Source organism: Alnus glutinosa, chromosome 8 (genome assembly GCF_958979055.1).
Source record: "Alnus glutinosa chromosome 8, dhAlnGlut1.1, whole genome shotgun sequence".
NCBI classification, from domain to species: Eukaryota; Viridiplantae; Streptophyta; class Magnoliopsida; order Fagales; family Betulaceae; genus Alnus; species Alnus glutinosa.
The window spans coordinates 2,192,013-2,220,002 of record NC_084893.1 but is presented as its reverse complement, the minus strand read 5'-3'; the positions used below and the strand labels follow the sequence as shown (position 1 = coordinate 2,220,002).

Here is a 27,990-nt window from a genome sequence, read left to right as displayed (position 1 = left end):
AATGGATCACTCGAACACCACAAAGGCCGCTTAGTTGCATGGGCTTTCATCAACAACCAGTCCTTGGTTATGGCCATACTTACAACCCAGTAGTTAAGCCCATGACCATTCACCCGAACGGTCATCTCTCTAGCTGCTTTTTTGGGCAAGCCCATAAGACAAATGGATGTGCAAAACGCATTCTTACATGGGCTTCTCAAAGAAAATGTCTACATGGCCCAACCACCCCCCTCCAAATTTCTACACTATGTCTGCAAACTCAATAAACTCAATAAAGCTATTTATGGACTCAAGCAAGCCTCACGGGTCTAGTTCACTTACTTAATTGGGCTCTACCTGTTCTAAATATGATTCATCCCTATTTATCTTACAGACCCCACTTATTCCTTTTTTATGTTGATATATATATATATATATATATATATATATATATATATATATATATATATGGATGACATTTCAATATGAAGGTCTAACTCAAATTCAATTGAAAGTTTGCTGCACCCATCTATGGGCCGATTTCACCATAAAAGATATGGGGCCACTTCATAACACTACAATTATAAATACACAGCAACCTCGCGTGTGCAATGTACAGTCTTGTACAGTTAAGAACTTAAGAGAATTAGAAGAAAGAATATTTTTCTTTTCTTTTTTTTGTTTTATTTAAATTTTTTTTTTTTTTTGTCATTCAAAATTTCTCAGGACAAAAAGGATGATATAAATCTGAGGTGAGAATCCAGATTTATATCATTATTTAAATGTGATAACTTTTATTGATTCCTTCCATTGCAAAGAAGAAAGAAGAGTATCAACAGTAACTTTATTGAGACAAGAGTTACAAAAATTCAAGAGATAAGATCATATAAGCACTCAAGAGACAAGAATTACAAATTGATAAATTAGATTTATTGTTGTTAATGTTGAAGTAAGAAAAGACTTGTAACATTTAGATTATTTTTCTATAAAGAGAGTCTTGTATACAATCAAATGAATCAATGAAAGATGTAGTCAAAGAAACAGGCTTTAATGTGTGGATGTATGCATATCATAGACTGAACCACCTAAAATATGTGTTTTTTCTATTTTCTTTATCTTTTTTTAAATTATTATTAGTTCTTACAAACTTATTATAGAGATCGACAATAAAAAAAAATATAGTATATGAATTTTGGCTTCATGATTTTTTTTCTTCTTAATTTTAAGCTGACACGTCCACGTGCGATTGGCTGCCATGCTTGCATTTGTTTTTTTGGTCAAAATATTATAGGCATTAGGCATCCCGCCCATGACCCATAGACCAAACCAAGCAAACTAAACAACCAAATTAATAATTATTATTATTATTATTATTATTATTATTATTATTATTATTATTATTATTTCTTATGAATAACCAAATTAAATATTCAAAACGTATGTTATTCATGTTACAATTTTTAACGTTCCCAAATTATTGTCGTTTGTTTGTCTTGTCGTTATCGAATGATAAATCAAGTGGACCATTGTGATTAGACGTACGTACCCCACCTGAGCCTAATCATACATTTTATTTTATTTTTAATAAATTCCAATTTTTATTAATATATACCTGTCTGGATGTCGCTACAGAAAACCTTAGAGCCTACTTTAGGTTTTAAGTCTGATTTTTACAATTTTATAAAATGACTTGTTGTACACGATCTTGAAGATAACGTGCAATAAAAGTTTTCACCAAATTTAAATATTAATAATAAAATTTAAAATTTAAAAAGAAGCATATATAGCTGGTGGGTTGCTATCCACCGCAGCTAATAGCATTAAGTGATCTAGCCATCGACACTCAGACAATTTCGAGCTCTTTAATTTATTGAAAAGGTTGATATTAAACTTTATTAAAGTAAACTCAAAGATATATATCTGTAGACTGTAGATACACAAAGTAACTTAGCTTAGACATACATTGATTTATTCATGTCCCAACAGAAAGTCATTGGCGCCTGGGGCCTGCACTCAGCAGTACTCAGCTATTAATTGCATGCCCAAGAAACAAATGGAAGGAGTTCTTCATTACTATCAAATTCGACAGCGTCTTCCTCTAATATGTTAACAATTGCCTCAATTCCATGTCCGTCTCTTGAACTCATCAACACCACAAGATTCTTGAAAGGCATACTGGGACTGCAGACCCAGGTAGGCTTCCCCGAACCAAAATCAGCTTCATAAAGAGGAAACCTGCACCAACTTGTAAACTTATACAACTCTAAGTCACCCTCTGAGAACAGCTCCACTGACTTTGTGAGCGACTCCGGAATCGCATCGGTCTGTAGTGTCTTCACGTAATCACCGTCGATTTCTTTTAATGCATTGCTTAGCTTGCTCGCCAAAAAACCATAATTACTATCACGATCAAGCTCATCATGTGGTGATAATATTGCTATAGCAAAGTACCAAAGATTCCCAAAGGAATGAATTGGCATGGGTGGGACCATCCTCTGCCGTATGTTCACAGCATGAACTGCTGCATGCACTCCTGCTGGTGCTGATTTTGATTTGGATATCGCCATTAGACTTTTCCATATGAACGCTGAAACTGCCTCCACACGCGTTGGGAGCTTCACTGAGGAAGCCTTTTCTTTCAAAGCTGCTATGCTTGATTTGTCGAACACCAATCTTCTTGTTACGATGTTTTCCTTTGTGACCCCCATGTCTCCCACGCCCCAAAATATATCTTTCGGTGGGAAGTACGAGGCCGCATCAAATTTTGGACAGACAGCTTCAAGTACATGATCTCCACGAGATGTAGCACTCCAGGCGCCAAGAAATGTAGTGGCTGAAGCTCCATCTGCGATCCTGTGTGAAACACACACACCAATGGCTACTCCACCACAGTCAAAGATATTATATTGGACACCTAAGAGAATTTCATGGCTTTCATAGGGTTCAAATGGCAGAAACTGGTTCAAGAGTTCCACGTTGAAGTGTTGGAGAACTTGTGATAACTTACAGGCAACTCGAGCTTCGTAATACTCGACCCCCTCATCGTTGCAGTCGATGGAGTTTTCTTCTTTGATGCTTCCAGCAAAAGGGTAGAAGCGGTTGAGGGTTTGTTGGAGGGACTTTTTAAGCCGAGAAGATGTTTGGACTTGATGATCAACATTATGGCCATTCTTGGGTTGATAAAAAAGGATGATAGGAATGTAAGAGGTGGGTGCAAGTTGGTCTAGGAAGGAACGTTTGGTCTTTCTAAGGTCATGGGGTGTTGGAGATGATGGTTTAATAATTTCCTTGGAGATTATTTCAACATTCATCATCGCCATCACTTTTACTCAAAACCTAACCTGCCCACTCAATGTTTATGCTTCTTTTCTAAAGAGCTTGAAGCTTTTATAGAGACGGGGTGTTGGAGATGATGGTTCAATAATTTCCCTGGAGATTATTTCAACATTCATCATCGCCATCAGTACTTTTACTCAGAACCAACCTGCCCACTCATCACTTTTATCACATTTTGTTAATAGGTAAGATGAAATATTTAAATTTTTGTTTGTTTCTCTAGGTGAATGGTAATTAGATAAACATACGTAACATATGTTAAAAATAATGGATCATTGCATCGTTAATTTACGTGGTTAGTCTAAATTACAAATCACTTCTTATGGTATCAACATGAATTCAGAAATTTCAGTAGTTAGCTTAATTTACAAATCGATTCCAAGAGTCAAATTCCGTTAAAATTTTTAATAAATTCCGTTAAACGCTACGTAAGTACCACATTAGCACCAATAAGATAGCGATACGTATTCATCTTAATAAAAAAAAATAAATATATTAAAAAAAAATAAAACTTCTTTAAAAAAAAATTAAAAACAAAAAGAACAAAAAACAAAACAATGGGGTCGCTGCGCGCCACCCCCAGTAGCCGGGGGTGGCCTTTGTGCCATTCCGAAACGCAATTCGGGGTGGCCTTAGGAGTTAAGGGTGGCTGCCAACCTTTGCTTTTTATTATTATTTATTTTTTTAATTTTTAATATATTTATATTTTTTATTAAGATGGATACATGTCGCCATCTTATTGGCGTTTACGTGGCGTTTAACGGAATCTGTGAAAAATTTTAATAGAATTTGACTTCAGGAATCGATTTGTAAATTAAGCCAACCACATGGATTTCAGAATTCATGTTGATACCACATGGAGTGATTTGTAATTTAGGCCAACCACATCATAGACTAATGATGTAATTATCCATAAAAATAAAACCGAGTGTTTTACTTTACTTTTACCTCCTATTATCTATTTATTAGCCAGGAAGTGAGTTATGCACAACACATATTACATAATTATCTCACAATCAAGACACATGAGGTGTGATCCATGCATGTAAGTCTCACTCGATACATTTTAAGATTGTGGGATAGTTGTGCAAGATTGTAATTTTATCATTTCTTTTATTAGCTTGATTATCTAGATGGATGTCACGTTGAACATCCCATCATCCCATTAAGTTTATTCCTTCTTTGTTTTATTCTCCTTTTCAGCGTATACATCGGCTTCAACGTCAGTATAAAGAACTGAAAAGGAATGGATCCTTTATATATAAAGATATTTTTATAATTTTACATAACGTGAAATTATAAAAATATTTTTGTGTATAAAGGATGAGCTCTCCTCATGCGTACAACAACACCCCTTGGATAAGGAATGGGATCCTCTCCACCCCTGGATAAAGTTGTTATTCAATAAATGAGTTTTACTGACTATGAAGTTTTTCATTCAATGTTAGTTATTTGCCTTAATTATGCACATCCATCAACCACCACAATTTAAAGTTCTTCTTGTCACTGTATATTGACAGTTTTTCTCATGCCCAACGTCGATTTGCACTTGTAAAATATATATATATATATATATATATATATATATATATATATATATATATATATATATATATATATATATATATATATATATAAATATAAAGTTATTCATGCATAACTCATATTGCATAACTATCTCACAATTAAGACATATAGAATGGAATTTATGTATGTGAGTCTTATATGTAGATCCCACCCAATGTGTTTTGGAGTTATGGAATAGTTGTACAAAGATTGTAATTTTATCCTCTCTCTCTCTCTCTCTCTCTCTCTCTATATATATATATATATATATTTTTTTTTTTTTCATTTTCTTCCAAAATTTCGAACCCTTCCCCCTCTTTCTCTCTTGTCATTGAAGACTGTTCAGCTCCAGTGGAAGAAGGTCGGTGTTTGGCTGTTGGCCTTCGTCTACTGGCGTCTCTCTCTTGTCGTTCGTTCCTCTCGCCGTTGAAGCCACTGACATGTCTCCCCCTCTCTCTCTCTCTCTCTCTCTCTGGCATGTTCCCTCTAATTCTGTCTCTAGTTGTGATTTTGACAGGTTATATTTCAGCATCCTCCTCCACGCATCCTCATATACATAGCAACGGCCATATTTAATTGTTTAGGTAATTTTGTTGGTCTCATCGTTTTGACAACAAGAGTTTTCTTTTCTTTATTTTTTTCCTTAGGTACGACACTTCACTATTTTAAATACTTTGTTGGAATACTATTTTAAGCAAACTTTTAATCTTCAAAAATATTTAGCCAAAAATAAAAGATTATTTAACCTAATTGTGTATTCATAAACAATATTAAATAAATTAAGTTTAATATTGTTTATAAAAATTTAAGAAAATTTCACTTACCACCTATGATCTTTTATCACTTTTGCAATCATACTCCTAAACTTTAAAAAGTTTCAATTTAAAGGTTACCATCTTTCAGAAGTTTACAGTGTTAACCCTTCCATCTAAATTCAGCGTTAAATCTTAACGGAAGAATTGAAATTCCCAAAATACATATGTTTTTTTTTAAAAAAAAAAAAAAAAGAAATAAAAAAGAAAAAGAATAACACAGTGACCCAACGTGGGTCACACATGACCCACCGAGGGTAACATTTGTGACCCATGATAGGTCGCAAGTGACCCATTGTGGGTCGCGCATGACCCGTCGTGGATTGCACATGACCCACGGAGGGTTTGGTGTGACCTGTCGTGGGTCGAGTTTGACCCACGGATCTGGTATTTTTTTTAGGCTAATTTTTTTTTTTTTTTTTTTTAGGTTTTAATTGTTAAATCAAGATATTTTTGTAATTTTATAAAAATATTGGGTTTATAATTTGATAGGATAAATGTACGTATTTATAAATACATTATCCCATTGATTAGCCAAAAATAATATACCATTATCAAATCTAAAGTTGCAAGACATTTTATCCCACGGGTAAACAATATGCCTTATTAGAACATCGATCAGTTAAAATGTTCTTTTGCATAAAAAATAGAATAATTAGGAATCGACCTTCAGCACTTCCCATGGTTATGGGAATAGCAAAATGTGGTCGAATGGAAAATGTTTGATAATGGTATATATAGTAGGCCAAGCGAGTGAAATATATATATATATATATATATATATATATATATATATATATATATATATATATATATATATATATATATATATATATATATATATATATAATTGCAAAAGGCTGGACCCAGAAAAGGAAGACTTTTGCTGATAATAAGGATTAGATCCAATCCAGATCTCTTAGCTTGGTCGCTATCTTCTCTCTCTTGAAGACATTTAAACCTCTTCCCATGGCTGTCCAAGAGGAGGTGATGAAACCCACTCCCTCCTCCTCCCCCTTCCCCTTTACTCCCCTCCTCCTCTTCCTTCCCCCTCCATTTCTCGCTTCTTTGGAGGCTCAAACTACTTCTTTAAAGGTCTTATCTATCGCCCTTGGCAATATATCTTGGTTCAACATCTTCACTGGCTTCTCCTTCACCGTGGATGGTCCGATTTCAGCATTTACATGTCGTTCTCAGCCTTGGATCCCCCCCCCCCCCTCTAGAAGTTCTTGGATTTTATTTTTTCAAAATCAGATGTCCATTTCAAGAAGCTTCACCACCACAAGCACCACTTCACCAGAATCTAGGCTCCCTCTGCTCCGCTCTGCCATCAACCGCTTATCCATCCGGCCACCACGTGCCGAAGTGTGTCCCACACGTGCCTACGAGTAGATATTACTCGTGGATGCGTGTCTCACACGTGCCGATGTGTGGATAGCCCTACGCCGAGCATGATGGCTTCCACCGCCTTACACAGCTGCCGTCGGTCACCCGTGGTGCTATGCTTCCTCCTGGCAACCATCGTCGGCGAGTGGCCTCCGCCACGCCAGCAGCCAGTGTTTTGTTCCTTTATTTTTTTATTTTTTTTCCCCTAGTTTTCTTTGGGCTAGTAAAGCTATCTCCACTATCAGCTTCATTTTGACCCTCATAAGTGTTTTCTTTGCTGCCATGGTTTACCTTTGGGTATGCTACTACAGTTGTTTCTTTACTGGGCTACAGATTGGGTTATTGGACCTTTTGAGGTTTGTGGCCCTTCTTGCGCCTCTAGGCTGCGCCATTTGTGGTGCGCTTTACCAAACCACCTTAATTGGTGACCACCTTTATTGATCTTCGTACCAAGAAAATATAGGGACGCGTTATTTATTTGATGCATTCCTTTTTAATTTATGTTTATCTTCATTGATGAGGTTAATTCGGGGCTCTTTGCTGGGTTGCACAACCCTATGTTTTTATTTGTTGTAATTTCTTTGTTGATGTACTTATTAACAAAAAAAAAGGGATTAGATCCAAAATGTACGCTGCAAACCCCTATTCCAACTCCATGCATTTTAAATATCATTTTTGCTCCATTTTTTTTTTAAAAAAAGAAAAAGAAAAAGTTGCTGGGTATATTTGATCTCGCGGGTGGATCACCATTTTATAGTATTTGATGGATTCGGATCAAATCTACTAGGCCTGGACAAAAGACCCATTTATAAGGTAACTGGTCCAAGCCCAACTAGGCTTTTCAATTGCCATCTCGACAGGCTGCACCCATCAAAGCCAACAATAACGTACGTAACACACGATTCCTCCCCTTAGAGCAGTAGTAGCAAATTTTCAACTACTTTTCCTAATTTTAGAAAAATTTAAGGAATTAAACAACTTTTTTTTTTCCTATAAAAATACACTACACAACAGTTTCACTTTATATTTCTCTATATCATTATAATAATATTTTTTTTACTTTTACTTTTTCTTTTTCTTCCAGCTCTCTCGCCTCCGTCTTCTCCCTCTCGTCTGTCTCTCTCTTTTTTTTTTTTTTTTTCATAAAATCTTTTCTTCTCTCTCGTCTCCATCTTCTTTCTATTTCGTCTATCTATTTTTTTTTCTTTCTTCCACAAACTCCTCTCTCTCTCTCTCTCTCTCTCTCTCTCTCTCTGTCTCTCTTGTCTGCATCTCAAGAGCTGCGCAGGGACAAGGAATTGGTAGCCAACAATTCTTCTGATTTCTTTTGGGATGATTTCATCTGCTTGGATACAAGGCGTCTGGGAAGAAAGTAAAAACCCAACGCCGGGAAGCAGCGAGGACCCATAATAGAAGTGTGCATGCAGTTTTGTAGCCAACAACACCATACATCCCCTATTCAATGGAGGTTGTGCCAGCAACATGATTTTTCTCTTTTATTTTCAGTAGGTGGTTGATGGGCAGAAGATAGAAGAAGAAAGAGGAAACTAGAACCCACAATGCCCACATCCACGCAGCTGAAGGAGGGAGGAGGGAGGAGGGAGGAGAGAGGAGAGAGATCGTTGGTACCCAATGTATTGGGTAGTACTGTAGCTACCAAAAGCTGTTAATTAAATTAACTTAAGTTTAGGAAAACTGTTGTTGTGAGACTATTTTGTAGTTTTTTTTTTTTTTTTTTTTTTTTTTTTTTTTTTTTTTCTATTTTAAGGAATAGAACTACTTATAGAATGTATGCAGGGCGTCTGTTCCTAGTGCTCTTAGCAGGTAAAAGTGAGAAGTGAGCACCGTATATGCAAGATCTTTGGAAGTCCACAATGGTAAAAAATGCACCCCACTTACCACTCCCATCAGAGAGACAGGTTGAGAAATTAAATGCCGCTTGACTCGTAACAAGGGGAGGAGGCACAGACACCCTCATGCCGAGTCGGCAAGCTACTTCATAAACTATATATATATATATAAGTTATAATTATATTTAGTATATATAATATATTATATCACTACAAAAAAACTGAGCATTTAGTAACCTGCAAAATTTTTCACGTTACTAAATTAAATTTGCACGTTACTAAATAGTATGTCAATATAATTTTTTAAAAAATAATATAATTTTCAAGAACTAGTAACATGCAAAATTTTGCACGTTACTGAATTAGTAATGTGTAGAATTTTACACGTTACTAAATATTAAATCAATATATTTTTTTAAAAAATAATATAATTTTAAATATTTAGTAACGTAGTAAATTTTTCACGTTACTAAATGAGGAGAAAGAGTGAACAGGAAAGAGATAAAGATGTTTCTAAAAACAAAAACAAAAAATAAAAAACAATTTCATGTCCCGCGCGCCACTCCCCCCTCCCCAAAAGCTAATCATGAGTTTTTTTTATTTTTTGAAAGATGAGATTTTTTTTTTTTAATTAGGTTTTTTTTAATATATATATATATATAGGGTTAAATATATTTTATCCCCCAAACTACCACCATTTCTCCGGATGGCCCCCTAAACTACTACTTTCTGATTTTTTGGCTCCATCCGTCTATTTATACCGTCAATTCTAACAGAAATTGGCCAAAAATCCAAAAATACTTCTCCAGAATCTAAGCATTAGTAATTTGGGGGGCAATCCAGAAAAATGGTGATAGTTTATGGGGTTAAAATATATATATATATATATATATATATATATATATATATATATATATATATATATATATATATATTTGTTCTTTTTCTTAATTTATAGTTTTTTTTCGTTTGTTATGGTTCTTTTTCATTTTTTTAATTTAATAGAAAACTGGTTTTACTTTTTTTTTTTTTCGTTTGTTTTTTTTTTTTTAAAAAAAAAAAACTTTTTAATTTTTAATTTTCATTTTTTTTTTTCGTTCGTCTTTATTTTTTTTAATTTTTTTTTTAGAAAAATTGGATTTTTTTAATTTTCAGTTATTTTTTTTAAAAAAAAAAAAAAAAAAAAATCTTTTTTTTTCCTTTTTTTTTTTAAAAAAAATTGTTTTCATAATTTTTGCCTATTTTTTTTTTTTTTAGAAAAAAAAAAAACTTTGTCTTTATTTAATTTTCATTTTTTTTTCTTTTTTCTTTAATGTTTTTAATTTTTTTTTTAAAAAAATAAATGTTTTAGTTTCTTTTTTTTTCGAAAAATTGGTTTTTTCGACCAGAGTAATACACTATGATCGATTGGATGATTCTATTGATCCTATGATCATGTCATGTTCAATCACACGTTAGATCGAATCGATAACTATGTCAAGTTTGATTGATCGAATATTCGTGTCACAATAGATCGGACCGATGCACTATGATGAATTAAATATTAGATCAAACCTTCACTTGTGTCAAGTTTGATTGATTATTTTGATCGTATTACCAGCGAATAGGCATCTAATTGTAGGCGCTTTTGTAACAGGAGGAGGAAGCAAAAAAAAAAAAAAAAATGATAGAATTAGTGACGTTTTACATTTGACATATCACTAATTAGTGACAGATATTCTATCAATCCTATGATCCTGTTATGATCAATCAGACTAGTACTTATTAGGATCAATCGCACGTTAGATCAAACATTCACTATGTCAAGTACAATTGATCGAACTCTATCATGATCAATCGGACTAATTAATGCACTATGATCCATCAGATGGTCTATCGATTATATTGATCTATCACGATAGTATGGATGATCTGTAGATCATATTGATCAATCGATCCTATTGATTTATCATGATTGATCAGTTGATCTATCAATCCTATTGATCGATCACAATCGATCGGATAATCTATCGATCCTATTAATCGATCATCCTATTGATCTATCACGATCAATCGGATGATCTGTCGATCCTATTGATCAATCACGATCGATCAGATGATTTGTCGATCCTACTAATCAATCACGATCAATCGGATGATCTGTCGATCCTATTGATTGATCACGATCGATTGGATATTCTGTCGATCCTATTGAACGATCACGATCGATCGGATGATCTATCGATCGTGATAGAGTTTGATCAACTAGACTTGACACAGTAAATGTTCGATCGAACATCCGATTGATGCTAGTGTAGTAAACTGATCGATAACAATATGATCGATAGACCATCCAATCAATCATAGTGCATTAATTAATTCGATTGATCGTGATAGAGTTAGATCAATCATACTTGACACAGTGAATTTTCGATCTAACGTGTGATTGTTCCTAATAAGTACTAGTCCAATTAATCATGGTAGGATCATAGGATCAATAGAATATTTTGTCACTAATTAGTGACGTGTCAAATATTGTAAAACGTCACTAATTCTTTCATTTATTTATTAAAAAAATTGTTTTCTTCATCCTCCCATTACAAAAACGCCTCCAATTAGAGCCGTTTTTGTTAAAACACCTCCAAATTAACCTTTTAAAAAAAAATGAAAATTTTTTTTTTTAAAAAAAAAATGAAAAAAAAAAAATTATAAAAACCAATTTTTTTTTTAAAAAAAAAGTAAAATAAAAAAGTTATTTTTTAAAAACAAATAAAAAAAAAATTAAAGAAAAACAAAAAAAAATTAAAAAAAAAATGAAAATTAAAAAACGAAGAAGATTTTTTATTTTTTATTTAAAAAAAAAAACAAAAAAAAACTGCAAATTAAGAAGAAAATTATATATATATATATATATATATATATATATATATATATATATATATATATATATATATATATATATATATTTCAAAAAAACTAATTAAATTATAAAAAGTCTCATCTTTCAATTTTTAAAAAACAAAAAAAAGCTCATGATTCCAGTTTGGGGGGCGTGTATGCGGGACACGAAAATTATGTGTCCCCGTGCGCCACTGTCCAAAAGTTAAAGTTTTTTATTTTTTATTTTTAATTTTCTTTTGTTTATTTCTACAGACTACAAATCTGGCTTTTTTTTTTCTTTTTTTTTTTTTCCCGGTTCTCTCTCTTTCAGTCTTTCTTCTCCTTTTCTTTATTTTGGACGGAACACTGAGAGAATGAGAAAAAGAGAGATTGAGAGGAGAGAAAGAGCCGGAAGTTGGGGGAAGAACCCGAGAACCAAAGATCGGAAGAAGAAGAGATACCTCGGGGGAGAACCTTTAAACCTAGAGGAGCCGAGAGTAACCGGATGTTCAAATCCCATGGGTCGCCTGTGGGTCGTCGCCGGAGGAGCAAGAGAGACGGTTTCCGACGAAGCTAAAGGAGTAAAGGCGATTTACGGTGGGTCAATGACCTAATTTCCGTTGAGATCATATGAGATTTTCTCGGTGGTTCCCTTAGCCTCAAACAGAAATTCTCCAAGGTAGTTTTACTATGATTTATTTGAGCTATTATCAATTGATTTTAGGGTACTGAAGATTGTTAATTTTGCGTTCTTGAAGGAGAGTAGTTACGTGTAGATGGAGGGTTTGTTGCCCGGTTTTGCCATTGATGCCGAAGGAAATTAAAAAGATGTAATAAGTGTAAATGGTGTTTGGTTTGGTCTGATCGATCCTTTCTTTCGCTAGCGTCTCTCATTTCTTTTTCTTTTCTTATTTTTTTAAAAAAACATAATTTTAGTAACGTGAAAAAATGTTGAAGTCACTAAAGTTAGTAACGTGTTAATTTTGACACGTTACTAATTTAGTAACGTGCAAAATTTTGTGTGTTACTAAATAGTAACGTGGTGACAATTTCCACATTATTAAAATTATTTTAGCAACTGAGGCATTAGTTACCTAAGCATCACATGATTAAAGTAAGGTTACTAAACTTTAATAACGTGCAAAAGGGTTTTGCATATTACTAAAGTAAGGTTACTAAAATCTAATTTTTTTGTAGTGTATGTATAAACCCTATATCTATATAGTATACTATATAGAGCACTACATAAGTTGTATTTAGGGCTATAATCAAGACGAGCCGAGATTGATTCGTTTATGAATTGAGCTTAAATTGTCAATCTTAAACTCGAGCCAATCTATAAAATGTGTGTTCAAACTCGACTCAATCGTTTAAAATTCGAGCGAGCTCGAGCTCGTTGAGAATGCCATTCAAGTTCATAAACTAATGGTATATGTATAATGTGAGCAAGTAGCAAGTCAAATATATTTTATATAACTATGTAACTATAATATAAGTATAATATATAACTATTGTTAATTAACCTCGTGTGATGTGATATATGTGAGCAAGTAGCAAGTCTAATATATTTTATATAACTATGTAACTATAATATAAGTATAATATATAACTATTGTTAATTAACCTTGTGTAATGTGATATATGTGTGTTTATATATATATACACTATTTATATAATAACTATACAATATACGTTATATACTAAGCATTAATAACTAATTTATATGTTAGCTAGCTAGTTTAACATACGTAATACTATTATCAACGTATTATAATTAATATGTAATACTATATTTAATTAGCTAGTATACTATATGCTTATTCAATATATATTATTAAAAAAATGACCTATAGACGTGACTATAGTTAACTACAATATATATATAATATACATATATAGAAATATCGAATAACATATAGTTAATTATATTTACTTAGCATATGTTAATTAATTAACTAGATAATATGTTAGTTTATGAGCTAACTAGCTAGTTAGTATATATGTTAACTAATACACATACATATAAATATATATATATATATTTTGAGAACATACATATAAATATTAAGTAACATATATACACAACATTTATTACTTAATTACTAATTATAATATACATGCTTAAATTTATATAACTTATTTTTAGTAATATATATATATTAACGAGCTAATTAACGAGTTTAAGTTATATAAAAAAATTGAGTAAAAATTAAAAATAATTAGAGTCGGTTTTAAAACGACTCCAATTAGAGCTGTTTTACTCAAAACGACTCCAAGTGTAGTTATTTTTGCTTAAAACGGCTCTAAGTGAAGTCGTTTTATTAAAACAACTCGAAAAAAGGCTTCACTAGAAGTTTTTTTTTTTTTTTTTTTTTTTTTTTTTTTTTGGGGGGGTAAAAAGGGCTCTATTCCGAGTCGTTTTTGCTCAAAACGAGTGCAAGTTGTTGTTGTTGTTTTTTTTTAAAAAAAAAAATTTTGCGGGAGGGTGAAATTTCAACGTGCCAATTCTCACTCCCTTTTTTTTCTTTTTTTCCCCCAAAGACTAAACAGAGAGAGATCCAGAGAGAGAGAAAGAGAGTCTGAGATCGAGAGAGACAGAGAGACGATCGAGAGAGAGAGATTCACCGAGCTCTAGCTCTCTCTCTGTCAATCTCGATCTCTTTCCCTCTCATTGATCTCTCTCTCTCTCCTCCGGGACACAGCCACTGCCCTCATTCGACGCCACTGTCGCCTTACCTCTTCACGATGCCGCCGACTCCAGCCACTGCCCTCATCTCGATCTTTCAACAAATCAAAAAATAGCCAGAACAGAGATGTCGGATCAACTGCTTCCACTGCCAAGTCTGCCATCCTAGTTGGTGACCGTTTGCTTGTTGCAAATGTTGGGGATTCCAGAGCAGTTATCGATCCGTAGGGGTGGTAATGGTAAGGCTCATAAGTATTACTTAATTAATTATCCACTTAACTTTAACGTGGATTTGATATATCCATTGGACGAAACCAATTCAAAAGCTTGGACGTTAAATAGGATTTTCTTAATTTCCAGTTTTAGTCTTCATTCTGATACAGTACTATCTCTTAATTTCTAGAGTTTTGGATTTTATGTGGTTTTTGTTATGGGCCTTGATATTTGAAGGTTAATAACTACTAGAAATTAAGATAACGATTGACACTTAAAGGGGTCAAACCCTCCTGTTCACTCTAACACACGGTTTAGAGGAACTATTTACTCTTAACACATGGTTAAGAGAAATTCACAAATAATATTCTGCATAAAATGATCTCCAGCAACTGCTGGGTTTAAATACACATAGTGCTAAGTAACCCACGATCTGGGTACTGACCTTCTAGTACTAAACTGACCCACTAAGAAATAACTGAATGTAAATTACTAACCCATTACAAACATGCCCACTAACCCAATCCATGTTTCCCCCCACTACCCCTTAGTTCTAGAAAGCAATAAGATAATGTAGCTAAGTATTAGCTACTGGGCGTCCAGCCCACACGAGGACCTTATAACTGCTATGCCATGCGACCACTCTTCATTCTCTTGAGCTTCACTTGCAATACCCACAACTTGCACGACCCATCACTGCACGCACACACGTTCACTTGCACAATCCACTTCACACGTTCACTTGCACACCTATCCCTCACTGCACACACACACGTTCGCTTGCACAATTCACTCCACACGTTCACTTGCACACCTACCCATCACTGCATGCACACACGGTAGGCCCATAACAATCTCCTAGTCTTAAAAGACCTTGTCCACAAGGTCAGGATGTTTCTTCCTGAGCTCGTGTGGATCCTTCCAAGTGGCCTCTTCAAGTTCTTCTACTGGAAGTGTCTCCTCGGCACTCTCTTGCATTCTGGACTCTTCTTCCATTCCCATTCCTTCTAACAAGTAGATTTTCAGCCTATTACAGCGATGACCAGGTTGATACCTTTCATCACAGAAGTAACAAAGACTCTTTTCCCTTCGTTCCTGCATTTGAGTAGGAGAAATCCGTCTAACAGGAATATTTGGCTTGCGGTTGTAGGTATTTGGATTGCTGTTGGACGGCTGTATGGCAGGGTTAGCTTAAGGCTATGATTATCTGGGGGAATGGGTATAGGTATTGGTTTGGAGTAAATATTAGGAGCTGGAAGTCTGGAATAGGATGACTGGTTGATTTGGTAATTGGAGTTGGATGACAAAGTGTTTACCTTTTGATTGTGATCCCTCCTCAACGTACACTTCTTCTTCCTGCAACCGAGCAAGCCCAAATGCCGCTAATAGGCAATTAGGTTTTAACATTGTTACCATGATACGAATCTCCTCCTTAAGCCCACTTAAAAATGTATGCACACGGAATTCCTCAGTTAGGCCAGAAATCCGATTGGATAGTACCTCAAATTCATATTGGTATTCCTCCACAGTGGTTGTTTGGGTAAGCTTAGTGAATGCCCCAATGGGGTTGTCATAAGCGGATGGAGCGAACCGTATTTTGAGTGCAACCACAAACTCTTCCCATCTTTCCATGTGAGAGCCTTTCCTTGCATGTGAAAAGCTGAAATGGTTACCTTTTGGTCATCCGGTGTGTTGCCATAGTTGAAAAATTGTTGCGCCTTTTGAATTCAATCCATGGGATCCGTTCCATCGAACTTTGGAAAATCCAGCTTAAGAGCGCGCGCATGAATTCCTCCTTCTGAGAATGGAGTGTTGGAAACCACATTCTCTCCACTTGATTCCCCTAAGGGCTGATTTTCGGTTGGCTTTGGTGGCTGGTTTTCGGTTGTCTTTGTTGTATTTTGTTTGATCTCTGCAATACTCACAGCTAGAATTCCCAACTGAGTGAGAATGTCATTCAGCTTGGTAGCATGCTGAGCTACAGTACCTTGGAGAGAAGCCACTGCTTCAGCTTGTTGAGCAGCTTGTTGGGCCCTAGTTCATTCCGTCATGTCGCTGGAACGAGGCTCTGATACCACTGTTATGGGCCTTGATATTTGAAGCGGTTAATAACTACTAGAAATTAAGATAACAATTGACACTTAAATGGGTCAAACCCTCCTGTTCACTCTAACACAGTACTTAAGATGAACTATTTACTCTAACACACGGTTAAGAGAAATTCACAAATAATAGTCTGCATAAAATGATCTCCAGCAATTGCTGGGTTTAAATACACATAGTGCTAAGTAACCCACGATCTGGGTACTGACCTTCTAGTACTAAACTGACCCATTAAGAAATAACTGAATGTAAATAACTAACCCATTACAAACATGCCCACTAACCCAATCCATGTTTCCCCCACTACCTCTTAGTTCTAGAAAGCAATAAGATAATGTAGCTAAGTATTAGCTACTGGGCGTCCAGCCCACATGAGGACCTTAACTGCTATGCCATGCGACCACTCTTCATTTTCTTGAGCTTCACTTGCAATACTCACAACTTGCAAGACCCATCACTGCACGCACACACATTCACTTGCACAATCCACTTCACACGTTCACTTGCACACCTACCCCTCACTGCACGCACACACGTTCACTTGCACAATTCACTCCACACGCTCACTTGCACACCTACCCCTCACTGCACGCACACACGTTCACTTGCACAATTCACTCCACACGTTCACTTGCACAGCTACCCATCACTGCATGCACACACGGTAGGCCCATAACAGATTTTATCATAATAAGCACTTGTAGTTGATGGTCCATCTAAAGGGACTTTCTTTCCACTTTTGGAACTCATTTATTACAATAAAGGCTTTGGAGAAGTTCTATATTGTCAAACTTACTTCTTTTAGCACATTAGATCGCATGGCGAGGTTTGTTTCTTTTTAATATTGTTGTTGTCATAATGTCATGTAATGGAACATGTTGTAGTAGATACTAGTGTTCCCCTGGTTTCATTAAAATGGTTTCTCTTCTCTCTCTCTCTCTCCAATAATCAAATGGTTCCCCCTCAAAAGTTTTCGGTATGGTATTGATGCTTCTAGATACGTATATAGTGTTGATCGATGTACTGTTTTATGTTTTTTTCTTTGCCTTTTCTTTTTTATATTCAAAACTCTCATAATGCTTACAATCAAATTCCAAGTAAAAATTTAGTATTAAAAATTAGTGGATTATTTTTAATCATCGGACATTTGGGAGTTCGATTATTTGAAATTTAAATTCAACTATAATTTACTGCCCAATTTCGAGACAAAATAAAGTTGAAAAAAATGTTTGGATGGTTTGACTTCTTGAGACAAAATTAGAGAAAGTTGGATAAAATCTGATTTGTTTTTGAAAAATTGCAAATACTAATAGAATTTGTTTTTGAAAAACAATGCACCCAAACATCCCATACTCTTGTGATTTCAACTTGCCGAAGCATTTTTGACATTTATAATTTGTCACCGTATTAACTGTATTATTGTTTGATATATACATTTGTATCTTTTACCAGCTTTTTATTCAAAGCACTTTGTATCGATCATATCTAACTCTCTTCTGGCTAGTTCTGTGTTGTTAACTCTCTCTCTCTCTCTCTCTCTCTCTCTATTTTTCTTTTCCAGCTTTTGGCACTAGGTAATAATTAGGAAAAATTACAATTTAGCCCCCTAAACTACTAGCCGTTTTATGGATATCTCACTGAACTACCAATGCTTGAACTTTAGCCCCCCAAACTACCAAAAAGTTTCAAAAAGACACATTTTTGCGAAATATACTTATAATACTCTGGCCACGTGTCATTTTTCAATTAAAAAATGATAAATTTTTAAAAAAAAATTAAAAAACTAATTTTTTTTAATTTTATTTATTTATTTTAAAAAAGATGGGTGTTTAGGGGGTGGCTGCCGAGAGGGTGGCGCTAGTGGTGGTGCCAGGGCTTGAGGGTGGATTTCGGGGTGGCCTTCTGGCCACCACCCCGAAATCCATTTTTAATTTTTAAAATTTTGGTTTTTTAAAATTGAAAAATGACAAGTGGCAGTAGTATTATAGGCATATTTTGCCAAAATGAACCTTTTTGAAACTTCTTGGTAGTTTAGGGGGTCAAAGTCCAAGCGTTATTAGTTTGGATGGTTATTCGTAAAACGGCTGTTAGTTTGGGAAGTTAAATTGTAATTTTTCCTAATAATTATATAGGTGTTTGGTTGTATATTGTTTTCAAGCTTTCTTGTGATTCAGTTATTCCCTTTAGTAATTGGCGGCGTTGGATTTTTTTCTTAGATAGGATTTGCTAATTATGTTGTTTCCTTACCATCCCATTTAGAGCTCATTCTACTGTGCATACTTTCGATTGGGGAAGCATATGTGTTTGAGTACTTCATGGAAGGTTTAGTTTTCAGTAAAATCGCTTGACAGCTATACAAAAGGAAAGAAAGGATAAAGAAAAAAAAACCCTTCTCATTCCTCTATAGGAATATGCTAATTAATTAGCAAACCTTATGATTCAGTTATGCCATTTCTTTATGATTTCAGTTTTGTTTAGTAGGTTGCCATTGCTATTCTGAAATCCCTTTTCATTTTTATTTGTCATTTTGAACATGCAAGAGTTTTGATGAAAGGTCCTTTTGATGCTTAGTCTCTCATCATTTTAGGAGACTTAGCTTGATTTCATTTTTAGGAGTGCTGCTGAAAAATGCTGCATATCATCTATTGGCTGTTTAATAATGGACAGCAGCTAATCACACAAAAATATTTTTAAGTTTGTGTCTCTCTCATGTGAGCGAATTCTGTTGATAAATTATTTGGTTCATTATGTATTTGCTTATAACATTGTATTTCCTGCAGACATTGCTGTTTCTCGTGATCACAAGCCAGACCAATCTGATGAGCGACAGCGGATTGAGGAAGCAAGAGGATTTGTTATGTGGGCTGGTAAGGTCATCACATGTTAATTTTCAAGCTTTCTGGTGATTGAGTGAATTGCTTGTCTTGGTGACTAAAAATTATATCATCAGGAACTTGGAGAGTCGGAGGAGTTCTTGCTGTTTCTTGTGCATTTGGTGATAGGCTCTTGAAACAATATGTTGTACGTACATTGCTGATCCCGAAATTCAGGTGTGTCTTAACATTGACTTTTGATGCTTACTTAAATAAAGTGTCTTGATTTAATTTTTGACATGGTAAATGGTTCAAATGAAAGAAACTTAAGAGCACGAGATTGGGGTCCTACAATGCAAGTCCCTATTTAGGAAAGGAGTCTTCTGATTTGATGCCGGACAGAATAGTGATTATTTTACAGGCTATTCAATAGGCAGTTTGGAAGGAAAAAAACAGAAAGAATAATCGCAAAACACATAGACAAACTCTGAATTTCAATGAAAATATCAATAATTAATTGTCTCTGGAAAACGCTCACAAGCTAGGCTAATATAGCTGAAAATTCGACCTTTAGTAGAGTTTTACCAAAAATAGCAAAATCCTAATAATCTTAATAAAACGAAATACAAAATAATATAAGTAGGCTGCCAAAAAATCTTGCCCAAATCCGGCTTAAAATCATGTCCTAAACAATAAATGAAAAGTTATCATAAATGGAAAAAAATATCTAAAATTAAAAATATTCTTCAAATATTTTGTACGATTCTTTCCATTCTCGAGTTGATCTTATTCAAGAAATAATCTTCAAATCTTGTGTCTGATTTTCTCCTGCATCAGTCTCATCGGGTTGGAAAGAATTCGTCCTCGAATACGAATCTTCTTTACCTCGATCTTTTGGATGGCCGATCAATTCATTACATCCCGTATTTCTCAATACCAAAGTAATTTGAAACCAGAAGATAAACAAGTTGTGACCCATCACAACGACTAGCCTCACACTAAATTGAAATAAATCAATCTTCTCATGTCTTTCATTTATTTTCTCCAATTCACACTTCATAAAAGTCTTCAAAGAATTATCAATTCGTTCTTGATCACAAAAATTAAAATTGTCAGCTAACACGCTGAAACCAACATCCAACTTATTACTAGGTGAATTTGATAGAAATCTTTCAATTCCAATGAAATCAACATAACTATTTTCCTCATTACTCAACTAAAATCCCTCTTTATGTGGATTTTCATCAAACACATGGTAATTATTATTTTCTTCAATAAATTTTGTTGCATCAACCAAAAAACTTGCCTCATTCAATAAATCATTTTCGTCAGGATAGATGTCGTCATAAATTGTTGGAGAGACCCAATCTAAATCTTCTATAGATTTTTTTCTCTTGATCATACGACAAAGAATCTCCCACAAGATCTTCATCATTGATATCAATATCATAAGTTGGTGAAGAATCCCAATTCACGAATCCTTGTGAAGAATCTTCAACATCTTCATGTTCAACATCATCATGAACATCTCCATGTATGAACTACTCATCAACGAACTCATCTTCTTGGAACTCTTCATCAACAAATTCTTCATCCCGACCATGCTGTTCCCGAACTAGAACAGAATTGTAATACGGGTTCTCGAAATTGGATTGTGAATTGCGACCGTCAATATTGCATTTCATATCCATGTTTTGTGCCCCTAGACGCTGTGTTAACTCTTCAACTTGCCTCTGCAAATCCTCAATCATCACATCTTGAATGTTACGATCACGGTGCGGAGCTTCCTCATTTGGAACTTGCCCATGACAACCACCAGCCATCGAAACTGATGAAGAACTCGTCTCAGGAAAGTGCTGAAGCTCTAATACCAATTGACGCCGGACAGAATAGTGATTATTTTGCAGGCTCAATAGGCAGTTTGCAAGGAATAAAACAGAAAGAATTATCCCAAAACACAGAGACAAACTCTGAATTTCAATGAAAATATCAATAATCAATCTTTTCCGGAAAATGCCCACAAGCCGGACTAATATAGATGAAAATTTGACCTTTAGTAGAGTTTTACCAAAAATAGCAAAACCCTAATAACCCTAATAAAACAAAATACAAAATAAAATAAGTAGGCTGCCAAAAATCTGGCCCAAATCGGGCTTAGAATCACCTCCTAAACAATAAATGAAAAGTTATCATAAATGGAAAAAAAATATCTAAAATTAAAAATATTCTTTAAATATTTTGTACAATTCTTTCCATTCTCGAGCTGATCTTATTCAAAATATAATCTTCAAATATTGTGTTTGATTTTCTCCTGCATCATGATTGATATTGGTAGAATTGGAGTGCATCAAACTTGTTTGCCAAGCCTCCCATTTTCAGTTTATGAGAATATATAATCAGCCACTGACATCATTATGGAACTTTCAGGAGGAAAAGATTGACAGCTCCCTTGAGTTTCTTATCCTTGCTGGTGATGGACTGTGGGATGTTGTCACAAATGAGGTATGCCATGCTTTCTGATTCTGGATTTTTTTTTTTTTGATAAGTAATCGAAATTCATTGAAAGCTTAAAGGTGCAACTCAAGTATACACAATGTATACAAAAGAAACACCTATCCAAAAGAAAAGGAAAAGAGATCTAGGAAATCGCAAAAACTAGAAATATGAAAGTGATTATATGCAGCTATCTAGTGGTACAGGGTATTAAAGAAAAAAAGTCTTTAAATTCAACACCGTCCTCTCGCGGTCTTCAAAGCTATGGTCATTTGTTTTCCATATACATCACATTATGCAGGATAGAAACATCTTCCACAATGCAGCACTATGAACACCACCAAACTAACCTCTCCCACATGAAAAGAGATCTACCACTCGACTTGGCATGACCCAATCTAAACCAAATAGACTAAAAAATAGAATCCCATAAGGTGCTAGCACCCTCACAATGATTCTAGATTTTTTTTTTTGCCCTTTCCATGTCTCGATGATGCCCTTACATGTAGTAAAAGCCCAAGAGTGGATAGTGTGTCTTCAGAACTCAATAAGTATTTTCTTTTCACTCTACCTCATTAACCTCATGTATACTCACCTGGCATTTTTATCACTTAAAGAAAAAAAAAATTGGCAATTTATTGTTTTGAATGGGTGTCAAGTGTTTTCTTGAATTTTTGAATTGGACGTGTGGGTACTCCCAAGCTTTTAGCTCACTGATTCTTCCCCTTTTCTCAGGAGGCTGTTGCAATGGTTAAACCACTTCCGGAGCCAGAACAGGCAACAAAGCGGCTGATGCAGGAAGCATATCAGAGAGGTACTGCAGATAATATTACCATTGTTGTTGTCCGTTTCTTGGCCAATCAAGCAATTAAGGGGGTACTTCCTCTCACAGCAGCTCCAGGTAAGCACCCTTAGCTTGGTGTGGAAGATGGGGTGCAATAAAATCTAGTAGTTCATAGTGATAAGAAATCTTAGAATTGTACTGCTTAAGGATAGAGATATAAACAAAGTCATCAGGCCGGCTGCTGGTGTGTGTTACACATTATCAGCTTCTAGCATAGAGCTGTATCTAGAGCTTACTTTCTGCTGTGGGTCCTTAGAATGTAGCAACAAAATATGCGTGCATGTTTGAATATGTAAAGAACCTCGAAATTCCAATATCATTTGCTGTGAGACTCTTTTCATTTGCAATCAGGGTGTTGATTCTTTTTGCCATTTCTCTTTTATTTTATTCTTGCCATATTAGGTACTAAAAAAAAAAATAAAAAAAATAAAAAAAATAAATAAATAAAAATAAAAATTTTGGGACCCTAAAACGACCCAAAAAAACTAATGATATAATTTTTTTTTAAAAATAAAATAAAAAAAAATTGAGCCATTTTAATTCTAAAACGGCTCAAACTTTGTTTTAATACACTATATATTGAGCCGTTTTAAAAACGGCTAAAAAAAAAAAAGAATCAAACAATGATTTTTTTTGTAGTGTATTGTGAAAACTATGCATCGATATTAGAAAAGTTTTTTAAACATTAAAAAATCATTTTAAAAGAGAACTAAAGAGATAAATTTTAAAAAATGACTCACGTCACACACAAGCTTGAATAGATAGTCTTACTTAATCAGTTGTGGTCACTATTTTCTACCTATATATTAAAATTGATAAATTTTATAAATGCGGTTGCTGTAGACAAGAAGGATCGAAACCCTACCTGAATCTAAATTATTACTCCCAAGCCTTTGAAGAATGACTGACTTTTTGTGAAAATCAACCACAGATTCTTAGATAGTAGATTGCCATTTGTGGCATTTTGTATGAAGACAATGTCTTGTGATGAATTTATAATATTTATATCAAGTTTATTCAGTTTAAAGCTCTGGCTTGCTGTTTGATTTAAATTCCTTTAGTGATGTGATCCTATGAACATAGAATTAGATTCCCTTCTGAAGAACAACACATGGACTCTTGTTCCTCCCACACATGACATGAACATTGTGGACTCTAAATGAATTTTCAAGGTGAAAGGAAATTGAGGCAAATGGATCACTCGAACACCACAAAGCCCTTTTAGATGTATAGGGCTTTCATCAACAATCGATCCTTGGTTATGGCCATACATACAACCCAATGGTCAAGCCCATGACCATTCACTCTAACGGTCATCTCTCTGCATGGCTACTTTTTGGGCAAGTCCATAAGAGAAATGGATGTGCAAAACGCATTCTTACATGGGCTTCTCAAAGAAAATGTTTACATTGCCCAACGACGTCCCCCCCCCCCCCCCAAATTTTTGCACTATCACTACAAAAAAAAAATATAATAATAATAATAATAAAAATGGCTTTTTAAGCCGTTTTTCAACTAAAATGGCTCCAATTAGAGCTATTTTAAAAAAGCGGCTCTAATGTTTAAACAAAAAAAAAAAAAAGTCTCACATTAATTGTACCACGATCGATCACATAAATCGTACTATGATCGATCACATGATTGTACCATGTTCCATCACTTAGATCCTACCATGATCGATCACATAGATCGTACCACGATTGATTACATAGATTGTACTGCGTTCTATCATATAGATCGTATCACGACCGATCACATAGATCTTACCACAATTGATCACATTTAGATCGTATCACGATCGATCACATAGATCGTACCACGATCGATCATACTTAGATCTTACTACGATCGATCATATTTATATCGTACGACGATCGATCATATTTAGATCGTACAACGATCAGTCACACTTAGATCGTACTACGATCGATCACACTTAGATCTTACCATAATCGATCACATTTAGATAGTACCACGATCGATCACATAGAACGTACCATGATCGATCACACTTAGATCTTACCACGATCGATCATATTTAAATAGTACGACAATCGATTACACTTAGATCGTACCACGATCGATCGCATTGATCGTACCACGATCGATCACACATAGATCGTACCACGACCGATCACATTGATCGTTTCACAATCCATCATATAGATCGTATCATAATCCATCACATTGATCGTACCACGACCGATCAAATTGATCGTACCACGATCGATCACATAGATCGTACTCCAATGGATCAAACATGATCATACCACGACCTATCACATAGATCGTACCACGATCGATCACACATGATCGTACCACGATCGATCACATTGATCGTACTACGATCGATCACATTTAATTTTTTTTTTTTTTGTTTATTTAATTTTTTTATTATAATTTTCAGTTTTTTTTTTTAAACAAAAATTTGTTTTTTATTTTTCCTTTTTTCTTTAATTTAATTTTATTTTTTTAAAAAAAATATTTTTTATGTGTACTTTTCCCTATAATTAATATGTAATACTATATTTAATTAGCTAGTATACTATATGCTTAGTTATCAAAAAATTAATTAAAAATAAAGGGGTAATTACCTTTTCCCCCCATGAACTACCAAAAAATGCGCGATGCCCCCATGAACTACCAACTCGACCAAAATAGAGCATTCAACTACCAAAGATAACCATTTTCCCCCCTTCCGTCAGTCACACGCCGTTTTACCCCCATTTTCTTCCTCTTTTCCCCCTATGAACTACCACCATCTTCCTCTTTTCCCCCCATGAACTACCATCATCTTTCAACATGCCCCCATATAAAACGGCACATGACTCGTTGACCGTTTATTTTAACCCCTTTGACTGACGGAAGGGGGAAAATGGTTGTCTTTGGTAGTTGAATGCTCTATTTTGGTCGAATTGGTAGTTCATGGGGGCATTGCGCATTTTTTGGTAGTTCATGGGGGAAAAAGGTAATTACCCCAAAAATAAAAATAAGTGATTGGAGCCGTTTTCTTCCAAAACGGCTCTAAATTTTGGGGATTTTTATTTTTATTTTTTTCCTTTCACTCACCCATAAAATATCTAGATCTCTTTCTTTACTCTCTCTCTCTGATCGTCACTCTCATCTCTCCATAACTCTCCATCATCTTCCTTTCTTTAATTCTTCTTTCATTTTCTTCTTCTCCCTTCTTCCTCTCTCTCTCTCTCCCTCTTGCTCTCGACAACCACTGTCGAAGAGGTATTGGGTCTCAAGAGACCCAACCGTAGGTCTCTTGAGTTTTGATATTTTGATTTTGAAAAAAATGCATGTTGCTTATTTCTGATGATTTTCCCATTTTTTTACTAGGAAACTCCTGGATCTTCTGCTGATCATGCTGGATCTGTCCAGGTGATATTGTGATTGAATTTGATGAAAGCCTGTTGAAAGCATCAGTGAGGTATTTGCTGTTTTGTTTAGTTTTTCTGTTTTTGCTGCTTTGTTGTTGCGGTATTGGGTGTTTCTATTGTAAAGTCTTTAGTGTTTTGTGTTGTCTACTGCTTTGTTGTTGCAATAATGTGATAGAATATTTTTTCTCCTGATTGTGATTCATCTAGCAATGGTTGCAACAGACCATATTCATTCATTCATAAAAATAAAAAAAATTAAAAAAAAAATTCTTTCTTTCTGTTTTCTTTAGGCCGTGAATTGTGTTTGGGAAATCAGAGGTTATAATCTGCTCTACAAGTCCCTTTTTATTTTTAATTTTTTTTAACGACTCAAAAATTTTATTTTTTATTTATTTAGAGCCGTTTTAGGGTCCTTAAACCGGCTCTAATTTTTGAACCGTTTTTCTAAAGCTGCTTTAACTATTTTGAGCCGGCTCTAACCGTTTTGAGCCGCTTTTTCTAACAGTTTTGAGCATCTTTTAAAAAGCTGCTTTAACTGGTTATAGCCGTTTTAATAAAAGTGGCTCAATTTAGAGCCGTTTTAGGTAAACACAGCTCAATTTGGGTCTTTAATACTTGATGTATTGACCCGTTCTCGGTTCAAAAAAAATGCACAAATTGTTTAGAGTCATTTTATGGGCTTAAAACAACTCTAAATACATGTTTTTTTTTTTTTTTTTTTGTACTGTATGTCAGCAAACTCAATAAAGCTATTTATGGACTCAAGTAGCAAGCCACACGGGCCTGATTCGCTCACTTACTTAATTAGGCTTTCCATGTTCTAAATATGATTCATCTCTATTTATCCTACGGGCTCCCACTTATTCAATTTTTGTGATGATGTGGACGATATTTTAATTATGAGGTCTAACTCAAATTCGATTGAAAGTTTGTAGCACTCATCTACAGCCCGATTTCACCATAAAAGTGATGTGAAACAATTAATACAAAACACAGGAAATGGATAGGTTAGCTATTTTGAGTGAGCCATAAACTCTCAAAACACAGTAAACTGTATTTATCAAACAATAATTCAACTTCATATTTTTCATTAATGACCAAATGATCTTTAAATGGAATTACAAATAGATAATACCTAAACTTCTAATATTCAAATTCAAATAAATTCTAATCCTAATATTAACTAATCTAACCCTAATCTAATCCTAATGACTATCCTATCACTAACCGCTATTAATAAAGAGATAATAATTAAAGATAATACTCAACTACTCAGGGATAACATACTATTCATTTATTCCCTACTTAAAGATAGACTCTAGCTAATAGATAAATAATAACAAAATAAGAGAGATACATAATAACCAAATAACAAAGACACAAGACTGATTATAACTCTTTTGTCTTTATCCTTTGTCTTATCTGGTACGTAACAAAAAGATATGGGGCCACTTCTTAACACTACAATTATAAATAAACAACAGTCTTGTACAGTTAAGAACTTCAGAGAATTAGAAGAAAGAAAGAAGTGAGAGAGAAGTTTGGAATTTAATTCTTCTACTTCTAATTCATTTTATGCTTCATATTTTCATATTTTAGTAGTGAATGTAAGCGTAAATTTTTGTGCGGAACCATATAAATTTTGTGTTCCACGTGTAATGGAT

The 27,990-nt window shown here is 34.4% G+C and overlaps 1 protein-coding gene and 1 pseudogene across 1 annotated transcript; one reads left to right on the top strand and one right to left on the bottom strand.

The window, feature by feature from the left end:
- Positions 1-1,827: 1,827 nt before the first annotated feature.
- LOC133875985 (stemmadenine O-acetyltransferase-like) lies at positions 1,828-3,429 on the bottom strand. The gene has a single exon (XM_062314276.1). The coding sequence runs from the start codon at positions 3,297-3,299 to the stop codon at positions 2,010-2,012; it is 1,290 nt and encodes a 429-aa protein (XP_062170260.1). The 5' UTR covers positions 3,300-3,429; the 3' UTR covers positions 1,828-2,009.
- Positions 3,430-14,296: 10,867 nt separating this feature from the next.
- LOC133875473 (probable protein phosphatase 2C 59) lies at positions 14,297-26,480 on the top strand (annotated as a pseudogene).
- Positions 26,481-27,990: the final 1,510 nt, after the last annotated feature.